The sequence below is a fragment of the Salvelinus fontinalis genome, chromosome 31 (assembly GCF_029448725.1).
Source record: "Salvelinus fontinalis isolate EN_2023a chromosome 31, ASM2944872v1, whole genome shotgun sequence".
NCBI lineage: Eukaryota > Metazoa > Chordata > Actinopteri > Salmoniformes > Salmonidae > Salvelinus > Salvelinus fontinalis.
The window spans coordinates 34,143,290-34,169,255 of record NC_074695.1 but is presented as its reverse complement, the minus strand read 5'-3'; the positions used below and the strand labels follow the sequence as shown (position 1 = coordinate 34,169,255).

Sequence of the window (25,966 nt, the reverse complement as noted above, 5' to 3'; positions counted from 1 at the left end):
GACTATTTTCTCATTAGCTGGAAATGTTGTTTGAAATGTCGGATACAACATACTTTATTGATATTGTTATCAACCTACTGCATACCCCTACTGCATGAAATATTGGAGTGCAGGGTGTTCTATTAGCGTGCTAACACTCATTAAGACAGGTAGAATAGCTAGCATAGCTAACCATCGCTAGCATTCACTGGTTAAAGTTGAAGTAACTTTTGAGTGTAATGGAGTTGACTGGTGACTATGACATGAATATTTAGAGAGCTTGGGACTATAAGGTTCTATATGCAATTTTGTCAAAATGTTGTTATGGACATAGCCTTGTTCAGTTCAATGTTCTCTATATAAATAGCACTATAATATATAACATAGCACTCAATACATAATTCATGACATTTGGTCAGGAGCTATCCAGTTATAACAAATTGAGTTTTTATATGCGTGTCATTTTTACTTGAAATCAGGCTTAGCTGCATTGTTTTCAATGCTGAATGATTGCTTCCGTACCCCACTCGTCCCAGCTTGCGTGAATTTCGTGGAAAACGTCACTTTGCCATCTGGACCTATTGCTGTAGCCTACAGTGCCTTCGGAAAGTATTCAGACCCCTTGACTTTTTACATATTTTGTTACGTTACAGCCTTATTCTAAAATGGATATAAAAAATCCTCATCAATCTACACACAATACCCCATAATGACAAAGCAAAAACAGGTTTTTATAATTTTTTGCAAATTTGTTACAAATAAAAAACAGAAATACCATATTTACATAAGTATTCAGACCCTTTGCTACGAGACTCGAAATTGAGCTCAGGTGCATCCTGATCCCATGGATAATCCTTGAGATGTTTCTACAATTTGATTGGAGTCAAACTGTGGAAAATTCAATTCATATGACATGATTTGGAAAGGCACAAACCTGTCTATATAAGGTCCCACAGTTGACAGTGCATGTCAGAGGAAAAACCAAGCCATGAGGTCGAAGGAATTGTCCGTAGATCTCTGAGACAAGATTGTATCGAGGCACAGATCTGGGGAAGGGTACCAAAACATTTATGCATCATCATTCTTAAACCACCAAGACTTTTCCTAGAGCTGGCCGCCCGGCCAAACTGAGCCATCGGGGGAGAAGGGCCTTGGTCAAGGAGGTGACCAAGAACCCGGTGGCCGCTCTGACAGAGCTCCAGAGTTCCTCTGTGGAGATTGGAGAACCTTCCAGATGGACAACCATCTCTGCAGCAGTCCACCAATCAGGCCTTTATGGTAGAGTGTCCAGACGGAACCACTCCTCAGTAAAAGGCACATGACAGCTCGCTTGGAGTTTGCCAAAAGGCACCTAAAGGATTCTCAGACCAGAAACAAGATTCTTTGGTCTGATGAAACCAAGAGTGAACTATTTGGCCTGAATGCCAAGCGTCACATCTGGAGGAAACCTGGCACCATCCCTACCATTAAGCATGGTGGTGGCAGCATCATGCTGTGAAGATGTTTTTCAGTTGCAGGGACTGGGAGACTAGTCAGGATCGAGGGAAAGGTTAACAGAGCAACGTACAGAGAGATCCTTGATGAAAACATGCTCCAGAGTGCTCAGGACCTCAGACTGGGGCGAAGGTTCACCCTCCAACAGGACAATGACCCTAAGCACACAGCCAAGACAACGGAGAAGTGGCTTCGGGACAAGTCTCTGAATGTCCTTGAGTGGGCCAGCCAGAGTAGGGACTTGAACCTAATCGAACATCTCTGGAGAGACCTGAAAATAGCTGTCCAGCGATGGTCCCAACCTGACAGAGCTTGAAAGGATCTGCAGAGAAGAATTGGAGAAACTCCCCAAATAAAAGTGTGCCAAGCTTGTAGTGTCATATCCAAGAAGACTCAATGCTGTAATCGCTGCCAAAGGTGCTTCAACAAAGTACTGAGTAAAATGTATGAGCACTTATATTTAATTTTTGTATTTTTGATACATTTGCAAAAAATTCCAAAAACCTGTCTGTGCTTTGTCATTATTGGGTACTGTGTGTAGATTGATGAGAACCCCCCCATTTAATATATTTCAGAATAAGGCTGAAACATTTCCCACATTTTGTAATGTAACAAAATGTGGGAAAAGTTAAGGGGTCTGAATACTTACCGAAGGCACTCTATATGAACTAGAAAAAACTAGCGAGTGAGATGTCTTGCTTCCTCTTCCCGTTTCTGATTGTCGGTAACAGGTGGAGGTGCATTCATCATATCTGCAAACAATCGAAGCAAACAAACAATTAATGCAAATGTACCAGTAAGATCGTAGTTCACGATCAGGTGGTAATTCACTGATAGAGGCACCTCAACGCTGTTACTTATTCATGCATTATGGTTCTGGTCTCCAACTACTGGACAGGTGTGATTATTGCAAAGACAATTACCTGGCTATGGTGCAATGTTTAGACTAGTGAAAATAGTTAGTGCGGCCCTCCCTTATTTAATAGCCAAGTCATCCCATGAAATTAAATTTCCCTATACAACTACTCTGCGTTTTCCATAGGATGCAGCATGACATGAAAATGTGAAGGTTGACGTTTATTGGCATGAATTTTTCCCCGGAGGCAGAACTCTGCGATTTTCGCTAGATGGGCCAGCAGCAAAGTAAAAATTGGCTATATTGTAAAAATATATGAAAACAAAATGAGATTGTTGGTGTTAATTTAAGGTTAGGCATTACTGTTAGCGGTGTGGTTCCGTTTAAAATCAGATTGTATGACTTTGTAGCTGTTCCATCTAGTGCGCTGCAGAGCTGCCTCCAGAACAACATTTGTGACGAAAAACGCTAACCTGCTGAAATTGTAGCCTATTTCTCCACACCGACTCCTATCAAACCTCTTCTAACAGCAGAGTCCTTCCTAGCTCTTCAGTGAAGATGGCGCAGGCATTATCAGAGGAGGAGTTCCATCGAATGCAGGTAGGCGGAAACCTGTCCATTTTCAATGCCAGTTGTTTGAAATATGCTGCGATCTTCAGAGTATTTCCTGAAAATTGGATTGGCTATCAATCTGTCCAGCGCTAAACTACGGAATGGCAAAAGCATCACAACCTAGCTAGCTAGCTTGCTAGCTTCCCTTAGCTAGGCCAAAAGCAACACCAACCAAGGAATGTGGCTAACTAGCTAGCTGCTAACTAAATAGCTCATGTCTGCATTCATTGCTCTTCGAATCCAATAACCGATAGTTAACATATTTGGTCATTTGGCTATGTCATCTTAGTATTCAATACAAATATATGGAAATGTGGCTTCGTGTCCTACCTAATAACATTATCAACTAACGTTAACTGGTTTGCGAGTTATCTAGTCGGTGTGGATGGCTAGCTAGTTAGTTAGCCAGCTGGCTAGCTACATATCTTGAAATTACACTGGTCTTCGGTTTATCTTAATAACAATGAATATGTTATTGTATTCATGTGAGATAATGATTTCAAATGGCTGTGTCTTATAGTTGTTTGCTGGGTCACGGGTTTGGTCAGATAACGTTAGCCTAGTGTTAGCTTTCAGCCTGTGTAAGGACTGGATACCAGTTAACGTTACTTAAGTTATTATTATGGTTATGTTCAGCTTTCCAAACCAGATATTGCACAACAACTGTACTGTTTGTGTAGTAGACAATTCTCAATTATTAAGGGGTCATCAACACACCTAGCTAACATCCAAAGCGTTGAAAACAATGTGAAATTTCAGTGTGTTACTGTCATCACCTCAGTGATGTGGATTTGACACATCAGTTAATAACACACTAAAAGCAGTGGCATCAACACACTCAGCTAACATTCAAAGTAGTGTTGTTCAATAAGCTATTTTACGTTTTAAATTGAACCTGGATAAAGTCATCCACTCCGCCTATAACCTTTTTTCCAGGCTCATCTTTTAGAGCTGAGGACACAGAACTACCAACTTTCTGATGACCTGCGGAAGAACACAGCTGGTAAGCGTAGTTAATAAAATAAAGACATTCTGTAAGCCAATTTGTGACCATGAACAGGGATCAATATTTACTGCTGAAATGAAATGAGCATTGCATTGCAACTCCAGGATGGGCTTCAGATTTAGTATCCCTCCTAAGTGTGTGTGTGTGTGTGTGTGTGTGTGTGTGTGTGTGTGTGTGTGTGTGTGTGAGTGAGAGAGAGAGATGCATTGTTTCCAACTTCAAAATGGGTTAGTTCAAGTGACTGAAATGAAAATACTAGTAACTGGTGATAAAGATTTGTGGTTGTTTCTATTTCAGAGCTAGTGGCTGTTCGTCAGAAGTCTGTGACCTTGGAGAAGGATTACATCAAAGCACAGAAGGTATTGCAAGCTAATCTACATTTGATTAAACAAACTGATAATAAGGTTGTGGATTTCAATACACTGAAACTAAAGGCATCATCATGTTTTAGAAAGAATAAAAGGCAACTTTGTGTGGGATTTGACTTCGTTTCTAATTATCTTTTTATTTCATTTGCAGGCTTTGAATAAGAGCAAGAAAGCTCAGGTGAGTTCCTTGTCATATTTCTGTTAATCTTCTCAAACTCATCAAAGCGGTCTATAAAATGATCTTGAAAAGATAGTCTGAACATTAGTTTGTCATATGTTATATACTGTATGTTTATTACAATAATGGATTGAAACTTCCTCAATGAAGACAAGGTGATTTTTATGCCCAAGCAAAGGAGGAAAACACTGCTGTAAATTCATTTTATACATTTACTCATTAGGATCACAAATGCTATATTGGCCTGGTTTATAATTTATTATTGTAGTTAACTGCGCCATCTGCTGTTGCAATATACATATTCCACCTTTTCCTCAAGTATTTTAGATAATTTGACAAACTGATTTTGAGTCTCATCAAAGTATGAAACAGACATTTGAGATGGAAGTCCTCCAACTTTTTGTTTTGGTTAATTTCACAATCCTGTCTCACCAGCAAACAATATTGTTATGTTTTTTGTGAGATTATTCAAACTAGAAATCTGGGGTATCATAAAGTCCTTAGCCTGTGTTTTTCTTATTGGATTGGTTATTCAGTGGATATTCTCAAATATTGTATTACCTTTTTATTGTGCTAGTTAGAAATGCTTTCAGTTCAACAGATCAAATATTTCAAGTAGGGTTTTTCTATTAAAGTGCCATAAACCCCAAGGTGAGGAGAGTCTGTAATTTGTGTTCACAAGGGTTGATTTACGGTATGTCTGGTGTGTGTGTGTGTGTGTGGGCGCGCGCGCACGCTCAGGAGGTGGATGCCTTACTCAGCGAGAATGAGATGCTGCAAGGGAAACTGCACAGCCAGGAGGACGACTTCAGACTGCAAAACAGCACCCTGATGCAGGAGCTGTCCAAGGTACTATATCTCCCCTGCTCCCACTTATGCCACTGGGGATGGGTTGTGGTTATGAGTAGTTGCGCCTCGTTACAGCAGAGGGGAATGTTCTTGTAAATGAAGATGTGATATATGTCTAGCTAATGTAACATAAAAGCCCCACCTTTCTGATCCCGTTTCATGATTAAATTACAGAAATATGTATTTTTTTTATTCCCTTGTTTTGTGTTTTTAGTTATGTACCCAGATAGAGGAGCTAGAACATGAAAACAAAGACCTAAAGGATGGAAAAGTGTTTCAGGCAGAATCCTCCAGTCCCACCTCCAGCTCTGTGGATGGAGAGCTACTCCGTCTCCAGGCAGAGAACGCTGCCCTTCAGAAAAAGATGACGGGTATGTTTATGTTGGTTATCATTGTAGGAATTCCACTTTTTCAAAAACATTTCTTAGATATGATGTATCTAAGTAATGGCAACACATCAGTTTTTCAAGTTCCGGCTTCTATTTCCATCCCTGTGTTTTTCCCTCAGCTCTCCAGGAGCGATCTGAGAGTGTGATAAAGAGCCAGAGTGGAGTAGATGTCAGTGACACCAACGCCTCAGAGATGGATGGGCCGGCTGACACTAATGGTGTCCAGTTGCATGCTGATGTCAGTGAGAACATGGAGGATTCTGACGCCGGAACCAATGACAGACTGGAACAGGTGACAACAAAAAGAAACCACTAGGCACTGACAAAAAAACAAACATTAACACTTCTCTTTTGCTACTAGCACTGAATTTGCTGATAACTAATTTGAGAACAAATGTACTTACTACGACTGTGATATGTGGTTGTCTCACCTAGCTATCTTAAGATGGATGCACTAACTGTATGTCGCTCTGGATAAGAGCGTCTGCTAAATTACTAAAATGTCAAGTGTGACACCATGAACAAGTATGTTCTATGAAACTGCAATTTGACAATATCCTGAAGTTCAAGTTTTGTCACATACACAAGTACAGTGAAATGCTTAACTTGCGAGCTCTACCCAACAGTGCAGTAATTAATATCAAAAGGCGAACTAATGATAATAAAAAAATGTATCTACGGTACCAGTCAAAGGTTTGGACACCTACTCATTCCAGGGTTTTTCTTTATTTTTACTCTTTTCTACATTGTAGAATAATAGTGAAGACATCAACACTATGAAATAACACATATGGAATCATGTATTAACCATCAGTAGTTGTGACAAGGTAGGGGAGGTATACAGAAGATATCCCTATTTGGTAAAAGACCAAGTCCATATTATGGCAAGAACTGCTCAAATACGCAAAGAGAAATGACAGTCCTTCATTACTTTAAGACAATGGGTCTGAATACTTTCTGAATGCACTGTACATGTAAACATGAGTAATGGTTACCAGTAGCAGGAGAAATACAAATGTTAATGGCAATCAATAATCACTGAACAGCAGAGCGTAGTGGTAATAACTCGGGTTGCTCTGTTTATTCTGCCCATTATGATGTGTCTATGTTTTTACATCATATTGAACCGTTACAGTATGGTACACCAACTGGGATATTAGAGCAGACATGAATCAAGCCCTATTTAGATAAAACTTTTGAATTATGCATGGCGTATGGAAATGTGTTGAGTTGTCTTTAAATTACTTGAATTTTTTTTCCCCCAGGCAGAGGCAAAGTGTGCCAAACTGGAACAGCGAGTGAATGAGCTTATCGGTGAGTTGAGTCTTTTTCTTATGGAGAATATATCTTCAGAAATATTTGGGAAATCTCAGTACAGCAGTCATTTATCTCAGTGGAAACTTTCCCATTTGGTTGTTGTTCTACTTTACATGAGTAATTGACTTAATTGATGTCTTTGTTAACAATGTTGACTTTCAGCACCCAATGTTGCGTAAATAATTTAACTGCTGGTTTCCTTCCAATGTGATAGGACATAGTCCAGTTCGCTGTTCCTCAATACAGGCTCTGTGGGGCATAGGTCCAGCAGGTGTCTAGTTTTTCTTAACAGCATGTCAGACTAATTCGGTCAGGAGCTTGTGACTGAAGCAAGTGAGTGGGGTACTGTAATTGTAGATGCTAAGTTGGACCCTTGGGACGACCCTAGCTTAAACCTAACCTTAACCCTTACCATAACTGTTAATTTCAACTTCAATCGGGTGGCATCAGTTGGATGTCCCAACGATTCCTCTTAGCATTTACCGTACTGTAATTAAGACTAAGATGGACTACCTGCGTGCCCAGCAGGACCTGCAGTGAGGAGCACTGGTCTAGTTATGAAACAGGATGCTCTTAGGTGGTCAGCACTGTGTCCAAATCCAATAACGCAATGCTTTGGGCCAGAGGTGGAACTGCAGCTGCACACTGAGGTGGAGGAGAAGCGCCTACTGAAGGAGCAGCTCCAAGCACTAGAGGTAACGACCAATCTTACAACCTTGGGCTAGGTGTCAACATCCCAGGATGAGAGAAATGGACAGTCTTAGATTTGTTTTTGCTGCTAAGTGATAATTGCACTTTAGGTTAAGAAGAGTTAAGTTGTAGTCAGTTCTCATGTTACCTGCCCCAGTGCCTCCAAAGTGAAGCGATAAGCTACCTCATTTACTATGCTAATTGAGGGCATGTTGGTATGTATAAATATGATGAGCTGTGGGCAGACTTTCCCTAAGTCACAATAAAGGACAACAATTTGGTTTGGCTATTTCGAAGTCTTCATTTTAAGTACTTATATCTTTCTCTTCTCTCCTCCAGTCATCCAAACAGACAGACGTCACTAAACTTCAAGAAGAGATAGCGAAGGTAACTATTACAGATGTGTTCTTCAATGTATAAATTAGGCTGTAGTGTATGTTAGCATCTAGGCCCCTGCATGTAATCTAACACTGATTTTGTTCATGTGTGCCCTAGCTCTCTGAAAAATTGAAGAAAAAGCAAGACAGGTAATATTCTATTTAGCTTGCAAATGTTGCGAATGCATTTCTTTGGTTCTACATAAAGTCAACCTTAAAGCCAGTCTCAGTAAGTTTCAGTGATGTTGTTTATGACTTCTCAAACTGTCGGGCAAGACGTCGTAATGTTGTCTACCTGAGAGTTCCCAAGCTGCCTCTGGGCCAGCCACTCTTGATCAGACAGATGGTAGTATTCTCATTTGCTTGTAGCCTATACAATAAGCGGGCTACTGTATTAAAATGATAATTTGTAAGTCGAGTCAGCTATGAAAGTTTCAGCAGTAAAATGTTATTCTAATGTACATGAACAACACTAATAGGCTACTGCGGTGCAATGTTAGCAGTTTTCTGCTTGAGCCCTTGCAGTGCAAACACTTGTCTGGAAAAGTAAACGATCATATATGGTTCAATTATTATAAATTTAAATAAGCCATCAAAAGGTTGCAATAGTAAACTCCACACCCAAGAGGAAAACATTTAGCCAGCTAGCAACTCCAGCAAAGTAAGCAAGTAAGTGCAGGAATGTTTATTTGGCTGTATAATCACCGAGTGGTATGCTACCAATGCATGTGTGACTATATTAGGTGTTTGCTAGCCAGCTGAATTGGCTAGGAAGTGAGCTAGCTAGCTTCTTAAATGTCTTCATTTACCAGTAGACAGGTATAACTGGCTTTCGTGATTATAAAACACAGTCCAAAACACAGTCCAACTAGCAAGTATTACACAAGGAAAATATTCCCTTGCTGAATCAAAATTGGCCACAATTCCCGTTTCATTCCGAAGCTCAAGCAACATCAAAGCAACTTTGTAAATGACCCGTCTGCTTTTTCAAATATGCGCTGCTGCGCATCAGATCAGCTGTCGCACAGACCGACAGAGGGACTGACAGCCAGGAGCCAATATGAACCGTTACCACTCGCATCTGTCAGCTAAAAAGGACACTTACTCTGTATCACTCAACTCTCATTTATAATGAGTCTTGTTTATAATGAGAGGGATATACATTTGATATTCGTGGATGGATCAGAGGAACAGATGGAATGTGCGCAAGAGAAATTATAAATAACATATGCCTCATATTTACCTAGAGAAATCTGACCTGCAATTTGTAAACAAAGCTGCTGTACTTAAAATGTGTATCATTTTGAAGTGACACACATGGCAAATTATGCTTTAATCTATTAATTTCGAATATATTAACCCCCCTCCCATTGGAAGACAATTCCATGATAAATTGATTGTATTTCCTTGCAGAATTGTGGATGAACTTATTTTTAGTTATCTTGGCTCAGCTGATGAACTACATGACAGTAGGACAGTCATGATTATCCCCTGTCCCATTATAGTGGTATTTCTCTGGCAATATTGGGCAGCTGTCTCAAGCTCAGTACTGTATTGTGACACTAGGCTCTGGCCCCATGGACAGTCAGCAGGCAAGAGTAATGAGACTGAACCTGTCATCTGCTGCGTCTGCAAAGTCGCCTGCCCAAAGCTGCCCTTATGTGCTCATTTCACACCGGCAGAGCCCTGGCCTCCCGCTCGAGAAGTCTGTCTGTTATACCTCCTATACTGGGTGATTTCAGGGTTGAATAGTTTTCTCACTGGCTCTTTGCGATTTGTTTTATAGCTTTCTGCATTTGCAAGGCGAAAAAGAAGACCTTTACAATGACAGCAGGTAAGGGTATAAAGATTCAACTTATATTTCACTTTCACCAAGCTTCTGAAGGTGGTGTTACTTGTTTATGACTTAGAGAAAAGTAACAAAAAAAAACTGCCAGACGCCATTTGGAGAAGAACAGGACAATTAGATGAATATACATTCTTTCTGCACCAGGACCAAAATCGACGAGATTCAACAGAGGAAGGAGGAGGAGCTGAAGTCAATGAACATCCGCATCCAGAAGTTACAGGGAGATCTGCTGTCAGCCAACCAGGTTAAACATCCTGATGTTGCCTGTTCCGTTATGAGATCAATCCCCCAAAATATATTTGATTTGGTTTTGTACCTGGAGTACTCATATGGTTGTATTATAACAGTACATAGGCCTTCTTAACCTCACAACCTGATCTGTACCTGGGTTGCAGTAGGCATGCCATGGAACCATATCCTTAAATGATTGACAGAATTTAGTGGGAAGCTGACTCTTGGTACCTGTTAATCTTTTTTCTAGAGTGTTGGTGAGATGAAGGAACAGCTCCAGAGCCGGCAGAAGGAGCACGAGTTAGTTCTACACGCACTTAAAGATCAGGTAAACTCAAAACTTTCTTGAACTATATGCTCTCTTCCCTTCCCGTTGAAGTTCCAAAACATTCAAATTATCTTAGAGTCAAGACATTTTAATTGACGGTTAATGAAAAGGCAAAGTGAGGATCACCCTAAATAATTGGAGATTAGTCTGTGTCTGAAGAGGTTGTCTGGAAGAGAGTGGTCCACAGTCTTAAGTGGGCACAGTGCACTTCATTAGGGACCAATCTGTTTTTCACTTAATTAGGCCTCCTAGCACGACTGGCACTTATGTCTTCTGTGATGTCGCAAGTCTTAATTAACTTGAACTCCGCTTTGGGTAGACGACAACAAGATAAGGCATTCGAACCTGCTCTTACCTTCTCTTAATTTTCTCTTTTCAAAATGGAAGTCCAGCTTTCTGTTTTGGCTAGTCATGCAGAAGTTCTGTTTCTGATCTGGCTTCTGTCACCGTTCTTTGTTTCTTTTACATTGCCTAGTTTATACTTATTTTTCACATTTCTTTGCCATCTGACTTTCTTGTCTCACTGATCCTCTTCTGGTCATTTCACCCTGCCCCTTCTTCCTTCATTCTTTTAATGATGATCCATCCACCCTATCAAATCCAACCCCCCCCCCCCTTTTTCTACCCCTATTCTTGAGCTGCCAATCGCCACCTTTTTGTATCCTTCTCTTCACCTTGCACATTGTCTTTTTCCTCCCTCTCCCCTCCTTCCCTCCCTGGGTGGTGCCCCCTGTGTTACCCTGTGTGTGGGGCTGTGATCCAGGTAGCTTGTCAGAGTGCTGTGAGTCAGGAGCAGGTGGAGAGTATCCTGACTGAGAACGATGCTCTCAGGACTAACCTAGCGGCTCTAGAACAGGTACAGCTCATCTTACTGCCCTGCCACTACCCCGCGGAACCTCCTTAATATTCATTCTGCTGCCGTCACCACTCACCAGCCATTAACCATGATGCATCACCAATATGACAAGTCATGCTAATGTGAATAAAGTCAGGGAGGTACAGAGATTTTTCACATAGTGACGAATGGTGTTCAGGCATGAATTGCTAATCCTTACAATAATACTGTTTGTTGTTTTGCCCTACAAAGCTTAATCCTAAATCATCATTGTGTGTCAAACCTCTGCTCACCTGCTTTTCTTTTCTCACTTTTTCCACGTCTGCCTTACTGACCCATTTGATCCACTACCATGTTTCATTAGACAAAGTCGTCAGATGTTGGTCCATTGTGATGGTGAGTGTGTACTGACTAGTGGGTGTTGTGTGTCATTAGATTCAGACAGTGAAGACTCAGGAGATGAACCTTTTGCGTGACCAAAACACGGCTCTGAATGTGGAGCTGCAGCAGAAACGAACGGAGCATGAGAGCTTTCTGGCACAGAGAGATGACCTTAACTCTCAGCTACAGGTTTGTGTGGCCCTCACACTGTCCTAGTACATGCATACTTAGGTTCTCTATCTTAAACAAATGTGGAGCACTGTCTATGACAAATAATGCAGGACTAGGTCCTCTTAATTGGTAGGTCAGAATCCTTACTTTTTTTTACTATGATATAGTGCTTATCTTGTAGGTCAGGGTGGAAAATGCTCCCGTTGCAAATGTATTTTTATACCCATCTCTTTCTCATGTGCTCCTCTCTGATGAATGTATCTGTAGGAGTCAAACCGTGCCAACAGCAGACTGTTGGAGCAGCTGACTGAAGTTGGCCAGGAGAAAGACGCGGTACAGCAAGAGCTGGAGGAGGCTAAAAAGGTATCTGACACACGCACGGAAAGGGAGTGATCAGAGACACACACAGGAGGCTTCATCCCATTCACCAGAGCACTGGTTATTCGAGCACAGTGACTATTGTTCTGAAATACACATGGCACTCTCATTACTGGCATTCTCCCAGAGAAGGTGGGAATGCTGAGTTGACCTCTCTCAAGCTCCACTCGTTATGCCCACAGGATCACCGACCGTAAATGGACATCACAGCTTCAATTACCTTATGTGCCTGTCTTAGACTTAGCATATCACAGAGTTATATTTGAGTCCAATTTATATTATGATTCAAAGATTTGTCTTACGGTTTGTTTAAGTGCCAAGTAAGATGTGAGATGTGAATGTTATTGGTCGTGTATCATCACAGTAAATGTCAGAGATGTGTAGTAACATCCAGAGATCTCATCTCCCATTCCCATGTCCCTCCCCCTTTAGACAGCAGACAAGCGGAAGGCCATGCTGGATGAGCTGGCCATCGACATTATCACAGAGAAGTCACGACACAAGGAAGAGCTGAGCGACGTGCGTCTGCAGCATGAGAAGGAGGTGCTGGGGGTGCGGGCACGCTACGAGAAAGAGCTGAGGGGACTCCACGAGGACAAGAACCGCACCGAGGAGGAGATCCGCTCACAGCTCCGAGATGAGAAGGTGGGGGGGTGGTGCGAGTCTGGGCCAAAGGGACAATGAGAGGGAAGAGAACATGAGAAGGTACACTGCTTGTGTATTAATGTGACCTTTGCCCTATGACCTCCTAGGCTCGCAACAAGGAGTTGGAGGGTCTGCAGCAGAGTGTAGAGGAGCTGCAGGCCCAGGTCCAGTCTATGGAGGGAACTAAGGGCTGGTTCGAACGCAGACTCAAAGAGGCTGAGGTACAGTACCAACTTCAGTTTCACGTTTATTTATTCACTAGGATATTACAGTGTATATACTGCCTGCCCTGTAGTAATGCTGGGTTCTACCACTATACACTTTAAAGATTTTACATTAACATGAATAGATGCTATTGAAGATAAGGTTAATGGGTGATCAATATTGTTTGTTGAGAGTGGAGCTCTTCACTGCCTCGAGAACCCCTGTCACATTATCACTGACCACTTGGTGTCACTAGTGTGTTTCTTCTTTCTGCTCAGATTGTTTTGTTTGTTTTGATGCATGGTTTAATTAAGGACCTTAAATATTTCGTTTAGCCTTTAAAAAAAGAAGGAATGCTAAGAATAGACGTGTGCTGATTATTAGGTGATGGCTTGTTCCAACGTTGTATTCCTGTGTTCAGGAGAACATGGAGGAGAGCAGGCTGGAGCACCATGAGCAGATGGAGAAGCTACAGAAGGAACATTCTATCCAACTGGAGGTAAACTTGTTTTCCTCTTCCCAGACAGACATGGCAGAGTGCTGTACACAGCAACACACTCTGACACTTTCATCCCGGCCCAGGGGAGTACTGCCTGGTATTATGTATAGTGTGTGTAGGCTTTGTTCACTGCAGCATGCCCTGAGAGATGAAGGCAGGACTCAAATCGCTATTCTCATCGCCTGAGTACCTGATGTGTGTTTAACTGTACATCTTCAGCAATTAAGTGTTTCATCTATTTAACTGTCATTTCTCAGCATATGGTGGCCGTTAGGTTGCTAATAGGGCTCATAGGTTTGACGATATGATAGTGTTTGACGTGGTCTGGTGTGTGTTTTTGGTGACATACCCCAAATTGTACCCCCACTGTTCCAATAAAAATCCTGTTAGTGCACTATATATACAAAAAGACACCCCTTCAAATGAGTGGATTCAGCTATTTCAGCCGGACCCGTTTATTAAATCGACCACACATCCATTCAATCTCCATAGACAAACATTGGCAGTAGAATGGCCTTAATGAAGAGCTTAGTGACTTTCAATGTGGCATCGTCATAGGATGCCGTCTTTCCCACAAGTATGTTTCTGGCCTGCTAGATGCCCCGGTCAACTGTAAGTGCTGGTATTGTGAAGTGGAAACATCTAGGAGCAACAAAGGCTCAGCCGCAAAGTGGTAGGCCACACAAGCACACGGAACGGGACTGCCGAGTGCTGTGAAGCGCGTAAAAGTCGTCTGTCCTCGGTTGCAACACTCCCTACCGAGTTCCAAACTGCCTCTGGAAGCAACGTCAGCACAAGAACTGTTCGTCAGGAGCCTCATGTAATGGGTTTTCATGGCTGAGCAGCTGCACACGAACCTAAGATCACCATGCGCAATGCCAAGCTTCGGCTGGAGTGGTGTAAAGCTCGCCGCCATTGTATTCTGGAGCAGTTGAAACACGTTCTCTGGAGTGATGAATTACACTTCACCATCTGGCAGTCCGATGGATGAATCTGGGTTTGGCAGGTCCCAGGAGAACGCTACCTGCCCCAATGCATAGTGCCAACAGAATAGTTTGGTGGAGGATAAATAATGATCTGGGGCTGTTTTTTATGGTTTGGACTAGGCCCCTTAGTTCAACTGAAGGGAAATCTTAACGCTACAGCATATAATGACATTCTAGAAGATCTTGTGCTTCCAACTTTGTGGCAACAGTTTGGGGAAACCCCATTCCTGCCGGTGTCCACATACTTTTGGTCACATAGTGTATCATGAAGTTAATTTCAAACTGTTAAACATTGTCCAACTGTTATGTTAATCTTGTAATTACTGTAAGTGACACCATTAGCATGGTTTAAATAGAACCCTAATTTTGTTGAAACGGATTTTAAAATGGGGTTTTCCCTCTAACCTCTTAAACCCAGCAGATTCTAAGATTGTATATAGGAAAATAACAGAACTGAATACATATTCTTTGTGTTTCTCATTCAGGGAAAGGCATCTGATATAAATGGCGTGAAGCTGCATTTGACAGAGGTAGAGAAAGAGAGGGATGTGCACAATGAAACCATTGGAAAACTGAAGCAGGTAAACTAACCTCCTTGTAATTAGCATAAACTACTATTAACCCCCCCATCACATTTTCAGAGGAATGTACAGTTTAATGTTCCATAAATGTACACAATCCAGTATAAGCAGTATAATGAGCCTGTGTTCATCTAATGATTTTCATGATGTACTCTCCCTGTCGGTGTGGTATACAGGAAATTAAAGATACAGTGGATGGCCAGAGGATCCTGGAGAAGAAGGGCAGTTCAGCAGTAAGTGGAACACCTCTGTTTCTGTCTTACCACTAACAGCTGAGCTGAGGGGAAACTGAGTCAGGCCCCTTCCTTTTGCTATGGAGAGGAAATTGAATGATTACTTACAGGTGGCAGGTAGTCAGTAAGTGCACGACGCAGCACCCACTCTGCTCTTTAGAAGTGGAATCGGGGCAGCCTTTTCAATATGCCAGTTTGACCCCTTGTAACCAATTATTCGATGCCTGCCTTGATGATAAGAATCTGCTTCTGCAGATAATTGCAAGAATATGGGCTAGCCTGAGGCGTAGGGGTCGCGAGGGCTTTGTAGCTCCTTCTTCCAGCCAGCTATCTAAATTGTTTTCTGGGGAGGGTGGGTCATCTTATTTGATTGTTTTCTTTGTCTTAATCTGATGCCTGTCTGAGATTACCTTTGTCTCTCCCTGAGTCACAGACTGGTGCTGTTGTCTCTATAGAAAATCACCCGTATGCTGCAGTATTTTTCAAATTGTAGTGTACTCTCCTCTCATGGGCTTTGTAATGCTGTTTGTAGCTGAAAGACTTGAAGAGGCAGCTACAGCTGGAGAGGAAGAGAGCTGATAAACTACAGGAGCGGCTACAGGAGATCCTCACCAACACCAAGACCAGGACAGGTGAGAGGACATCGGAAAGCCAGGTTGACCGCCACACATATTATGTAGTCAGGCAAAAGTCTATATACCAGTACATGTTCTATATTGGCATTTGAGGGAGGGAGATGGTTGACTGTTTTGAATGACATCCTCTCATTCACTGCACCATGATGTAAAGTCTGTTAGCCTACATCATCACAGACATGAAACATTGAGCACAGGTAAGAGAATATGCAGATTACATATAAACAAGAGAGCAGATAAACTGCCATATCACAGTGTGGTTTGCTACATGTGATCTGAAACATACTTCTACATAACACAGATAGGAAATAATGAGGGGAAAGAGGTGCTTTGTACACCAACATCATACATTGAAGAAGTGAAATATGTTTAGGTATGGTAATTGTTTGGGACCAATGGTGTGCTTGTACGTTAGCTTTCTTGAGACCATTATGTTCTAGTACTGGGCATACATACAGTGGGATCCAAAATGATTGACAGATAAAGATGAGCAATAATGACTGTATAATTCTAATATTGAGCTATATTTTCTGCAACAAAAAAATGGGTAATCACTCTTGTGACTCTGCAAACTTGATGGATGCATTTGCAGTTTTAGTGCGGCAGGTAGCTTAGCGGTTAAGAGCGTTGGGACAGTAACCAAAAGGTTGTTGGTTTGAAGTGAAAAGTCTGTAATTGAGCAAGGCATGCAACTGTAATTGCTCCTGTAAGTCGCTTTGGAGAAGTAGGTCTGCTAAATTACTAAAATGTCATTTTAATCAAAAGCTTGATGTGGTCATTGCATGCTAGGAATATGGGACCAAAACTAACCCCTACCTTTTTGAGTAAAACAGAAATGATTACTTGTTAAACAAGTAATTTATTTTATAGGCATTATTGCTTATCTTTATCAGGGGTGTCAATAATTTCAGACCCCACTGTATATGGATGACCAGCTCATTGTTGAACCAGTTAAATGTGATATCAATATGGAGAGGATGGTTCATTTACTAAGCTAGTAAGGATAAAATATTTACTTGCCAACTGGCTAGGTGTTTATCCCACACCCTACCCATTACCATGATAGCATCACATAGTCTGGAAAACACCAAGCTCTGTCTGGAAAGGCTGCTTGATGTTGTAGGCACGATGCGTGTCGATAATGAAGGGGCTGTGCTTTTTTACTGATTGGTCCTCCTCTGTGTCTTTCTCACTCAAGCACTTACATGGACAACCACACACAGTCCTCAGGCGCTGCCCCCTTCCAATACAACTGTGGATTTTCTAATCCAAACCACATGAGGTCTCAATCCCCCCAGGAAAGAAAAATACTTTTGAGAACCAATCAAAGCTACAACCGCTGTGACTATTATTATTTGACCCTGCTGGTCATCTATTTACATTTGAACATCTTGGCCATGTTATAATCTCCATCCGGCACAGACAGAAGAGGACTGGCCCCCCCTCATAGCCTGGTTCCTCTCTAGGTTTCTTCCTAGGTTCTGGCCTTTCTAGGGAGTTTTTCCTAGCCACTGTGCTTCTACATCTGCATTGTTTGGGGTTTTAGGTTGTGTTTCTGTACAGCACTTTGTGACATCAGCTGATGTAAGAAGAGCTTTATAAATACATTTGATTGAAAGCTCAGACCATTTCTGTGCGACTACTGCATTTACGACAGACTCCTGTCCAGACCAGTGTGTCACAGCTCTCATTTGCTCAGTGCCAGGCTAGGAACCACACTCTTCTGTCTTCTGAATTTATCTCTTTACTTTACAAATCCCAATCTGATGGCGCCGACAGAGATGGTCGCCTCGCTTCGCGTTCTTAGGAAACTATGCAGTATTTTTTTAATTTTATTTTTATGTATTATTTCTTACATTGTTACCCCAGGAAATCTTAAGTCTTATTACATACAGCCGGGAAGAATTATTGGAAATAAGAGCAACGTCAACTTACCAACATTACGACCAGGAATACGACTTTCCCGAAGCGGATCCTCTGTTTGGACCACCACTCAGGACAATGGATCGAATCCCAGTAGGCGACCCAAAACAACGGCTCCGCAGAAGGGGCAGACGGAGCTGTCTTCTGCTCAGGCTCTGTAGACGGGCACATCGCCCATCGCTCCCGAGTATACTACTCGCCAATGTCCAGTCTCTTGACAACAAGGTAGATGAAATTCGAGCAAGGGTTGCCTTCCAGAGAGACATCAGAGATTGTAACGTTCTCTGTTTAACGGAAACATGGGGCTCACTCGGGATATGTTATCAGTCGGTACAACCACCCGGTTTCTTCACGCATTGCGCTGACAGAAACAAACATCTCTCTGGTAAGAAGAAGGGCAGGGGTGTATGCCTTATGATTAACGAGTTGTGGTGTGATCATAACAACATAAAGGAACTCAAGTCCTTTTGTTCACCTTACCTAGAATTCCTTACAAACAAATGCCGACCGCATTACCTACCAAGAGAATTCCCGAGGATGCATTTATTGTAGCTGGGGATTTTAACAAAGCTGATCTGAAAACAAGGCTCCCTAAATTTGATCAGCATATTGAATGCGCGACCCAGGCTGGCAGCATTCTGGATCATTGCTACTCTAACTTCTGTGACGCATACAAAGCCCTCCTTTCGGCAAATCTGACCACGACTCAATTTTGTTGCTCCCAGCCTATAGACAAAAACTAAAACAGGAAACGCCCGTGCTCAGGTCTGTTCAACGCTAGTCCGACTAATCGGATTCCACGCTTCAAGATTGCTTCCTTCATGTGGACTGAGCTATGTTCCGGATAGCCTCAGACAACAACATTTGATGTATACGCTGTGGAATGATGGTAGCATTCGCGCAAAACTGAAAGCGTGAACCACTGCTTTTAATCATGGCAAGGTGACTGGAAACATGACTGAATACAAACAGTGTAGCTATTCCCTCCGCATGGCAATCAAACAAGCTAAGGGTCAGTATAGTGAAAGTAGAGTGACAATTCAACGGCTCAGACACGAGATATATGTGGCAGGGTCTATCACGGATTACGAAAAGAAAACCAGCTCCATCGCGGACACCGTCTTGCTCCCAGACAAATTTTAACAACTTCTTTGAGGACAATACAGTGCCACTGACATGGCGCGCTACCAAAACCTGCAGGCTCTCCTTCACCGCGGCCAACGTGAGTAAAACATTTAAACGTGTTAACCCTCGCAAGGCTGCCGGCACAGACGCCATCTCTAGCCGGGTCCCCAGAGCATGCACATACCAGCTGGCTGGTATGTTTATGGACATATTCAATCAATCCCTATCCCAGTCTGCTGTTCCCACATGCTTCAAGAGGGCCACCATTGTTCCTGTTCCCAAGAAAGCCGTTTAGCTCAGTTACCTTAGCTATCTCCCCGTAGCACTCACTTCCGTCATCATGAAGTGCTTTGAGAGATTAGTCATGGATCATATCACCTCCACTCTACCTGACACCCTAGACCCACTCCAATTTGCTTACCGCCTCAATACGTCCGACGCAATCACACAGTCCTAACCCATCTCGACGAGAGGAATACCTATGTAAGAATGCTGTTCATCGATTTACAGCTCAGCATTTACACCATAGTACCCTCCAAACTCGTCATTAAGCTCGAGACCCTGGGTCTCGACCCCGCCCTGTGCAACTGGGTCCTGGACTTTCTGACGGGCCGCCCCCAGGGTGTGAGGGTAGGAAACATCTTAACCCTGCTGATCCTCAACACTTGGGCCCCACAAGGGTGCGTTCTGAGCCCTCTCCTGTACTCCCTGTTCACCCACGACTGCGTGGCCATGCACGCCTCCAACTCAATCATCACGTTTGCAGACGACACTACAGTGGTAGGCTTGATTACCAACAACGACGAGACGGCTTACAGGGAGGAGGTGAGGGCCCTCGGAGTGTGGTTTCAGGAAAATAACCTCTCACTCAACATCAACAAAACAAAGGAGATGATCGTGGACTTCAGGAAACAGCAGAGGGAGCACCCCCCTGTCCACATCGATGGGACAGTAGTGGAGAAGGTGGGAAGTTTTAAGTTCCTTGGCGTACACATCACGGACAAACTGAAATGGTTCACCCACACAGAGAGCGTGGTGAAGAAGGCGCAACAGCGCCTCTTCAACCTCAGGAGGCTGAAGAAATTTGGCTTGTCACCGAATACACTTAAACTTTTAGATGTACAATCAAGAGCATCCTGTCGGGCTGTATTACCGCCTGTTACTGCAACTGCTCTGCCCACAACCTTAAGGCTCTCCAGAGGGTAGTGAGTTCTGCACAAAGCATCACTGGGGTAAACTACCTGCCCTCCAGGACACCTACACCACCCGATGTCACAGGAAGGCCAAAAAGATCATCAAGGACAACAACCACCCGAGCCACTGCCTGTTCAGCCCGCTATCATCCAGAAGGCGAGGTCAGTACAGGTGCATCAAAGCTGGGGCAGAGAGACAGAAGCTGTTTTTCAATCTCAAGGCCATCAGACTGTTAAACAGCCATTGAGTGGCTGCTGCCAACATACTGACTCAAATCTCTAGCCACTTTAATAATAAAAAATTGGATGTAATAAATGTGTCACTTTAAACAATGCCACTTTATATAATGTTTACATACCCTACATTACTCATCTCATATGTATACACTGTACTCTATACCATCTACTACATCTTGCCTATGCTGCATGTCCTTTGCTCATCCATATATTTATATGTACATATTCTTATTCATTCCTTTACACTTGTGTGTCTATAAGCTAGCTGTTGTGAAATTGTTAGATATTACTGCACGGTCGGAACTAGAAGCACAAGTATTTTGCTACACTCGCATTAACATCTGCTAACCATGTGTGACCAATAAAATTAGATTTGAAATCACATGTGGCAACCAAAGATTCTAACAGAAAAATAACCCTCTTACTGCTGTACCTGTATGTTTCTCAGTAATGTGTATGGCATCTTGAAAACATTTACTCCTGTGGGGACCACCCCACCCCAAATAAACCGTCAACAAAATGCAGACCTCTTTAATATTTTGTGGTGCCCCCTGCCCCTTCTTAAAATGTGCCACAGAGCAATGCATACTCTTGGTTCCCGGCTGTAGGTTGTTGATGATGCCAGGGAAATCCTCTTTTGGGCCATGTATAATTTACTAGGTGTCCTTAAATGTTTAATGGTTGCTCTACAGAAAGTTGAAAATCAGACATTTTAAAGTAGGGAGCTTTTATCTTTGTCCAAAGTTAGTGCACATCAGTGGGCGACTTAAAGATAGATGCCTATATCCCTGCAAATACAGGAGTTCTTCCTACATTAGCCTTTAGTTTACTATAGGGAATCCATCAGTGCTTATGGACTGAGGTTTCCCTCTATGCACAATGCAATCGGTCCTAACTTAATTAGTGTGTGCTTCCCCATCAGAAACACACAATGGATGTTGTTAGTTGACAATGTTCTGTAGTTATCGTTGGGATGATTGGAATGCTGCGTTTGAAAAACTGCCAGACTTAAGAGGGTTGAGAAGGTCTACCCTTGCTTTGATATGGCCTGAAAAGGAATATTAACCATGTCAAGAAAATGCCAAAAGGTGTTTGACGTTAGAACGACTTTTTTCCCCCACTTAGAATAATTACTTCTGATGTAATTCCTTAGCAAGACTGCTCGATTGTGTGTGTGTTTCTAGGCCTGGAGGAGCTGGTGTTGTCAGAGATCAGTTCTCCTAATCGTACGCAGCAGAGGGGAGATAGCAGCAGTGTCTCCTCCTTCAGCTATGGGGAGATCATGAAGGAGGGCGCCTCTGCACAGTGCACCAACAAGGTACACTACACCAGTCAGCACAGAGCACCAACAAGGTACACTACACCAGTCAGCACAGTGCACCAACAAGGTACACTACACCAGTCAGCACAGAGCACCAACAAGGTACACTACACCAGTCAGCACAGTGCACCAACAAGGTACACTACACCAGTCAGCACAGTGCACCAACAAGGTACACTACACCAGTCAGCACAGAGCACCAACAAGGTACACTACACCAGTCAGCACAGAGCACCAACAAGGTACACTACACCAGTCAGCACAGAGCACCAACAAGGTACACTACACCAGTCAGCACAGAGCACCAACAAGGTACACTACACCAGTCAGCACAGAGCACCAACAAGGTACACTACACCAGTCAGCACAGAGCACCAACAAGGTACACTACACCAGTCAGCACAGTGCACCAACAAGGTACACTACACCAGTCAGCACAGTGCACCAACAAGGTACACTACACCAGTCAGCACAGTGCACCAACAAGGTACACTACACCAGTCAGCACAGAGCACCAACAAGGTACACTACACCAGTCAGCACAGAGCACCAACAAGGTACACTACACCAGTCAGCACAGTGCACCAACAAGGTACACTACACCAGTCAGCACAGTGCACCAACAAGGTACACTACACCAGTCAGCACAGAGCACCAACAAGGTACACTACACCAGTCAGCACAGAGCACCAACAAGGTACACTACACCAGTCAGCACAGAGCACCAACAAGGTACACTACACCAGTCAGCACAGTGCACCAACAAGGTACACTACACCAGTCAGCACAGTGCACCAACAAGGTACACTACACCAGTCAGCACAGTGCACCAACAAGGTACACTACACCAGTCAGCACAGAGCACCAACAAGGTACACTACACCAGTCAGCACAGTGCACCAACAAGGTACACTACACCAGTCAGCACAGTGCACCAACAAGGTACACTACACCAGTCAGCACAGTGCACCAACAAGGTACACTACACCAGTCAGCACAGAGCACCAACAAGGTACACTACACCAGTCAGCACAGTGCACCAACAAGGTACACTACACCAGTCAGCACAGTGCACCAACAAGGTACACTACACCAGTCAGCACAGAGCACCAACAAGGTACACTACACCAGTCAGCACAGTGCACCAACAAGGTACACTACACCAGTCAGCACAGTGCACCAACAAGGTACACTACACCAGTCAGCACAGTGCACCAACAAGGTACACTACACCAGTCAGCACAGAGCACCAACAAGGTACACTACACCAGTTAGCACAGTGCACCAACAAGGTACACTACACCAGTCAGCACAGAGCACCAACAAGGTACACTACACCAGTCAGCACAGAGCACCAACAAGGTACACTACACCAGTCAGCACAGAGCACCAACAAGGTACACTCTACACCAGTCAGCACAGAGCACCAACAAGGTACACTACACCAGTCAGCACAGAGCACCAACAAGGTACACTACACCAGTCAGCACAGAGCACCAACAAGGTACACTACACCAGTCAGCACAGAGCACCAACAAGGTACACTACACCAGTCAGCACAGAGCACCAACAAGGTACACTACACCAGTCAGCACAGAGCACCAACAAGGTACACTACACCAGTCAGCACAGAGCACCAACAAGGTACACTACACCAGTCAGCTACAGGACACCAAGAAACTGGCCAAAGCACATGCTACTGCTTTAACAAGCATTGTATGTGGAGTGTTGAGAAGAAAGGTGTTGGAGAGTGGTGATAATCAGAATGTGAATGTTGAATATACATTTTGTAGTCAACAGAACAGCATAAGCCACATAGAAGAAAAAATACATTATTTGATGTAAGGAACCACAAAGAGAACCAATGAGGTCGTCTGCATCAACACATCACCTTTTTACATTGCATTTGTAACTGCCAAGAGTACAAACTGTACATTCTGAGGCAGAGATGAGTCTAAACTTTCACCAACCACAGTTAAGACAGACAACTCAACAGGGAGTTTACATACGTTTCACTTTTATGTGCTGCTGTTAATAGCCTATAAATAGCGTGGATACTATTATTATAACCCTTTGAATAAACACATGTCCTGAATGTTTTTCTTTGCAAGGGAGGTGGATTGTTGAGGAAAAGGAGTGGGAAAGACTGAGAACTCTCTGAAGAATACAATTTAGAATTCTCCAATTGTTTCCACTTAAAACATAATGTATTCCAGTTCTGTACTGAACAGACCTCCTGCCTAGGTTGTGTACAATGTACAGATAAGCCTGTACCATTAGAGCTGTCAAGCTCTGAGCCAGTGATGCAGAGATAATGAATTATATTACACAGAATGCACAAAATAGCTTTTCTCTGTCTGACTCTCTGAGTGAATGTTAAGTAGGGAACAGACGCTTAACAGTTGTCTGGTCCTGTGTTCTAAGTCCGCCAGCGGCAGCCCCCAGTCCCAGCGGCCTGCTGACCTGTCTGATGATGAGGTTGGGGAACTCTTCCTGAGGTTGGCTGAGGTGCAGCAAGAGAAATGGATGTTGGAGGAGAAGGTAGTCATGCTATTCATACTTACAATACAACTTTATTGTCTATGTTACTAGCGAACAATGGAAATGTGTCTTATGCTACGTTTTCAACTTGGCTATCATTTACTATAAACTGTGTAATATATTCTATACATGGGCGGCAGGTAGCCTAGCGGTTTAGAGCGTTATGCCTGTAACCGAAAGGTCGCTGGTTCGAAATCCTGACCCGGCAAGATGGGAAAATCTGCCGTTCTGCACTTGAGAATTGCAGTTAACCCCCAACAACAACTGCTCCCCTGGCTTAATCGACATTGGGTTAAATGTGGAAGGCACATTTCGGTTGAATGCATTCAGTTGTGCAACTGACTAGGTTTTCCCTTTCCTTTCCCACTCCCCTTCGTATTTATTTGCACAGTTAAGCAAAAATTTGTACATTTGTCTCTCTACTCCAGCATTTTGGATTTGAGAACACATGTTTCATATGAGGCGACAGTATAGAATGTCACAATTTTTATTTAGGTTATTTTCATACGTACAGTGGGGAGAACAAGTTTTTGATACACTGCCGATTTTTTTTTTTTTTTTTTTTTCAGGTTTTCCTACTTACAAAGCATGTAGAGGTCTGTAGTCAAAACAAAAAAAAAAAAAAAAATCCAGAAAATCACATTGTATGATTTTTAAGTAAATAATTTGCATTTAATTTGCATTTTGTATATAATTTGCATTTATCAAATACTTGTCCTCCCCACTATCTGTATTACCGTTTGGAAATGAAAGCACTTTATGTATCTACTCCCCACCATTCTTTTGTAAGTAGTTTTTTCCCCTCTAAGTATTTGGACAAAATCACTTAAAGTTTAGTATTTGGGGTGATATATTCTTTCTCACTCATCATTATTCATGATTCATTCATGATTATCCAAAATCATGGTAGCATCCACATTAATGTAGAAATGTTCAGAAATATCTTGTCAAAATATTTATGAATTTTTTTTCAAATAGTGGTATTAAGATACAAAAACTGCTTTCATTTCTAAATGGTAAATCAGATATGTATGAAAAAACCCTGGAATAAAAGGTGACATTTCTATACTGTCGCTTCATAAGAAACATTTAATCAAATAAAAATGCTGCAGTGTTGAGTCAAATTCTCACATTTTTGTAAAAAAGGTGGGGAGTGTATGGTTGTACAACTAAATTACAGTTAGTAGTATGAATGTAAGATCAAACGAAACCAAACACAATAAAAAAATAATTAAAAATTTTCAACCTGAACTGTCAATATTATTTGGTGAGAAACTGACATGAAAGATAGTTGTGAGATAATGTTAATGTTCTTCACTGCAATTTATGAGTCTGTGGCATTAATGAATCCTTTTTTTTTTACCACTAGAATAGATTTTATTTCCAATTAAATTGTGAAACCATCTTTTATTGGTGACTTTATAAAATTCACCAAAATATGGCTACACTGGACAGGGATCTGCTGCTATTACTTGTTTTCGTGCCTTGCTGTTCTTCCCCGGATCATATGATCTATTCACACTTGCTGCCTGCCTGCTCTGTGAGAGATGATTGA

At 42.6% G+C, this 25,966-nt stretch overlaps 1 protein-coding gene across 4 annotated transcripts in view; it reads left to right on the top strand.

The window, feature by feature from the left end:
- The first annotated feature begins 2,749 nt into the window (after positions 1–2,749).
- The window catches only part of LOC129830100 (GRIP1-associated protein 1-like), a 43,329-nt gene continuing 20,112 nt past the window's right edge, over positions 2,750–25,966 (top strand). Inside the window, exons 1-25 of one of the 4 annotated variants that reach the window (XM_055892327.1) lie at positions 2,755–2,929; positions 3,878–3,944; positions 4,245–4,306; positions 4,467–4,493; positions 5,235–5,342; positions 5,557–5,713; positions 5,851–6,023; positions 6,997–7,045; positions 7,577–7,743; positions 8,078–8,125; positions 8,234–8,265; positions 9,902–9,949; positions 10,109–10,208; positions 10,446–10,523; positions 11,287–11,379; positions 11,794–11,928; positions 12,178–12,273; positions 12,721–12,933; positions 13,041–13,154; positions 13,559–13,636; positions 15,108–15,203; positions 15,380–15,436; positions 15,969–16,068; positions 21,734–21,867; positions 24,295–24,411. In XM_055892327.1, coding sequence (XP_055748302.1) covers positions 2,888–2,929; positions 3,878–3,944; positions 4,245–4,306; positions 4,467–4,493; positions 5,235–5,342; positions 5,557–5,713; positions 5,851–6,023; positions 6,997–7,045; positions 7,577–7,743; positions 8,078–8,125; positions 8,234–8,265; positions 9,902–9,949; positions 10,109–10,208; positions 10,446–10,523; positions 11,287–11,379; positions 11,794–11,928; positions 12,178–12,273; positions 12,721–12,933; positions 13,041–13,154; positions 13,559–13,636; positions 15,108–15,203; positions 15,380–15,436; positions 15,969–16,068; positions 21,734–21,867; positions 24,295–24,411 — 2,391 coding nt within the window. In that variant the 5' untranslated portion in view covers positions 2,755–2,887. Of the gene's footprint in view, positions 2,930–3,877; positions 3,945–4,244; positions 4,307–4,466; positions 4,494–5,234; positions 5,343–5,556; positions 5,714–5,850; positions 6,024–6,996; positions 7,046–7,573; positions 7,744–8,077; positions 8,126–8,233; positions 8,266–9,901; positions 9,950–10,108; positions 10,209–10,445; positions 10,524–11,286; positions 11,380–11,793; positions 11,929–12,177; positions 12,274–12,720; positions 12,934–13,040; positions 13,155–13,558; positions 13,637–15,107; positions 15,204–15,379; positions 15,437–15,968; positions 16,069–21,733; positions 21,868–24,294; positions 24,412–25,966 lie in introns of all 4 variants that reach the window. The other 3 variants (XM_055892326.1, XM_055892329.1, XM_055892328.1) reach the window with 3 other exon arrangements.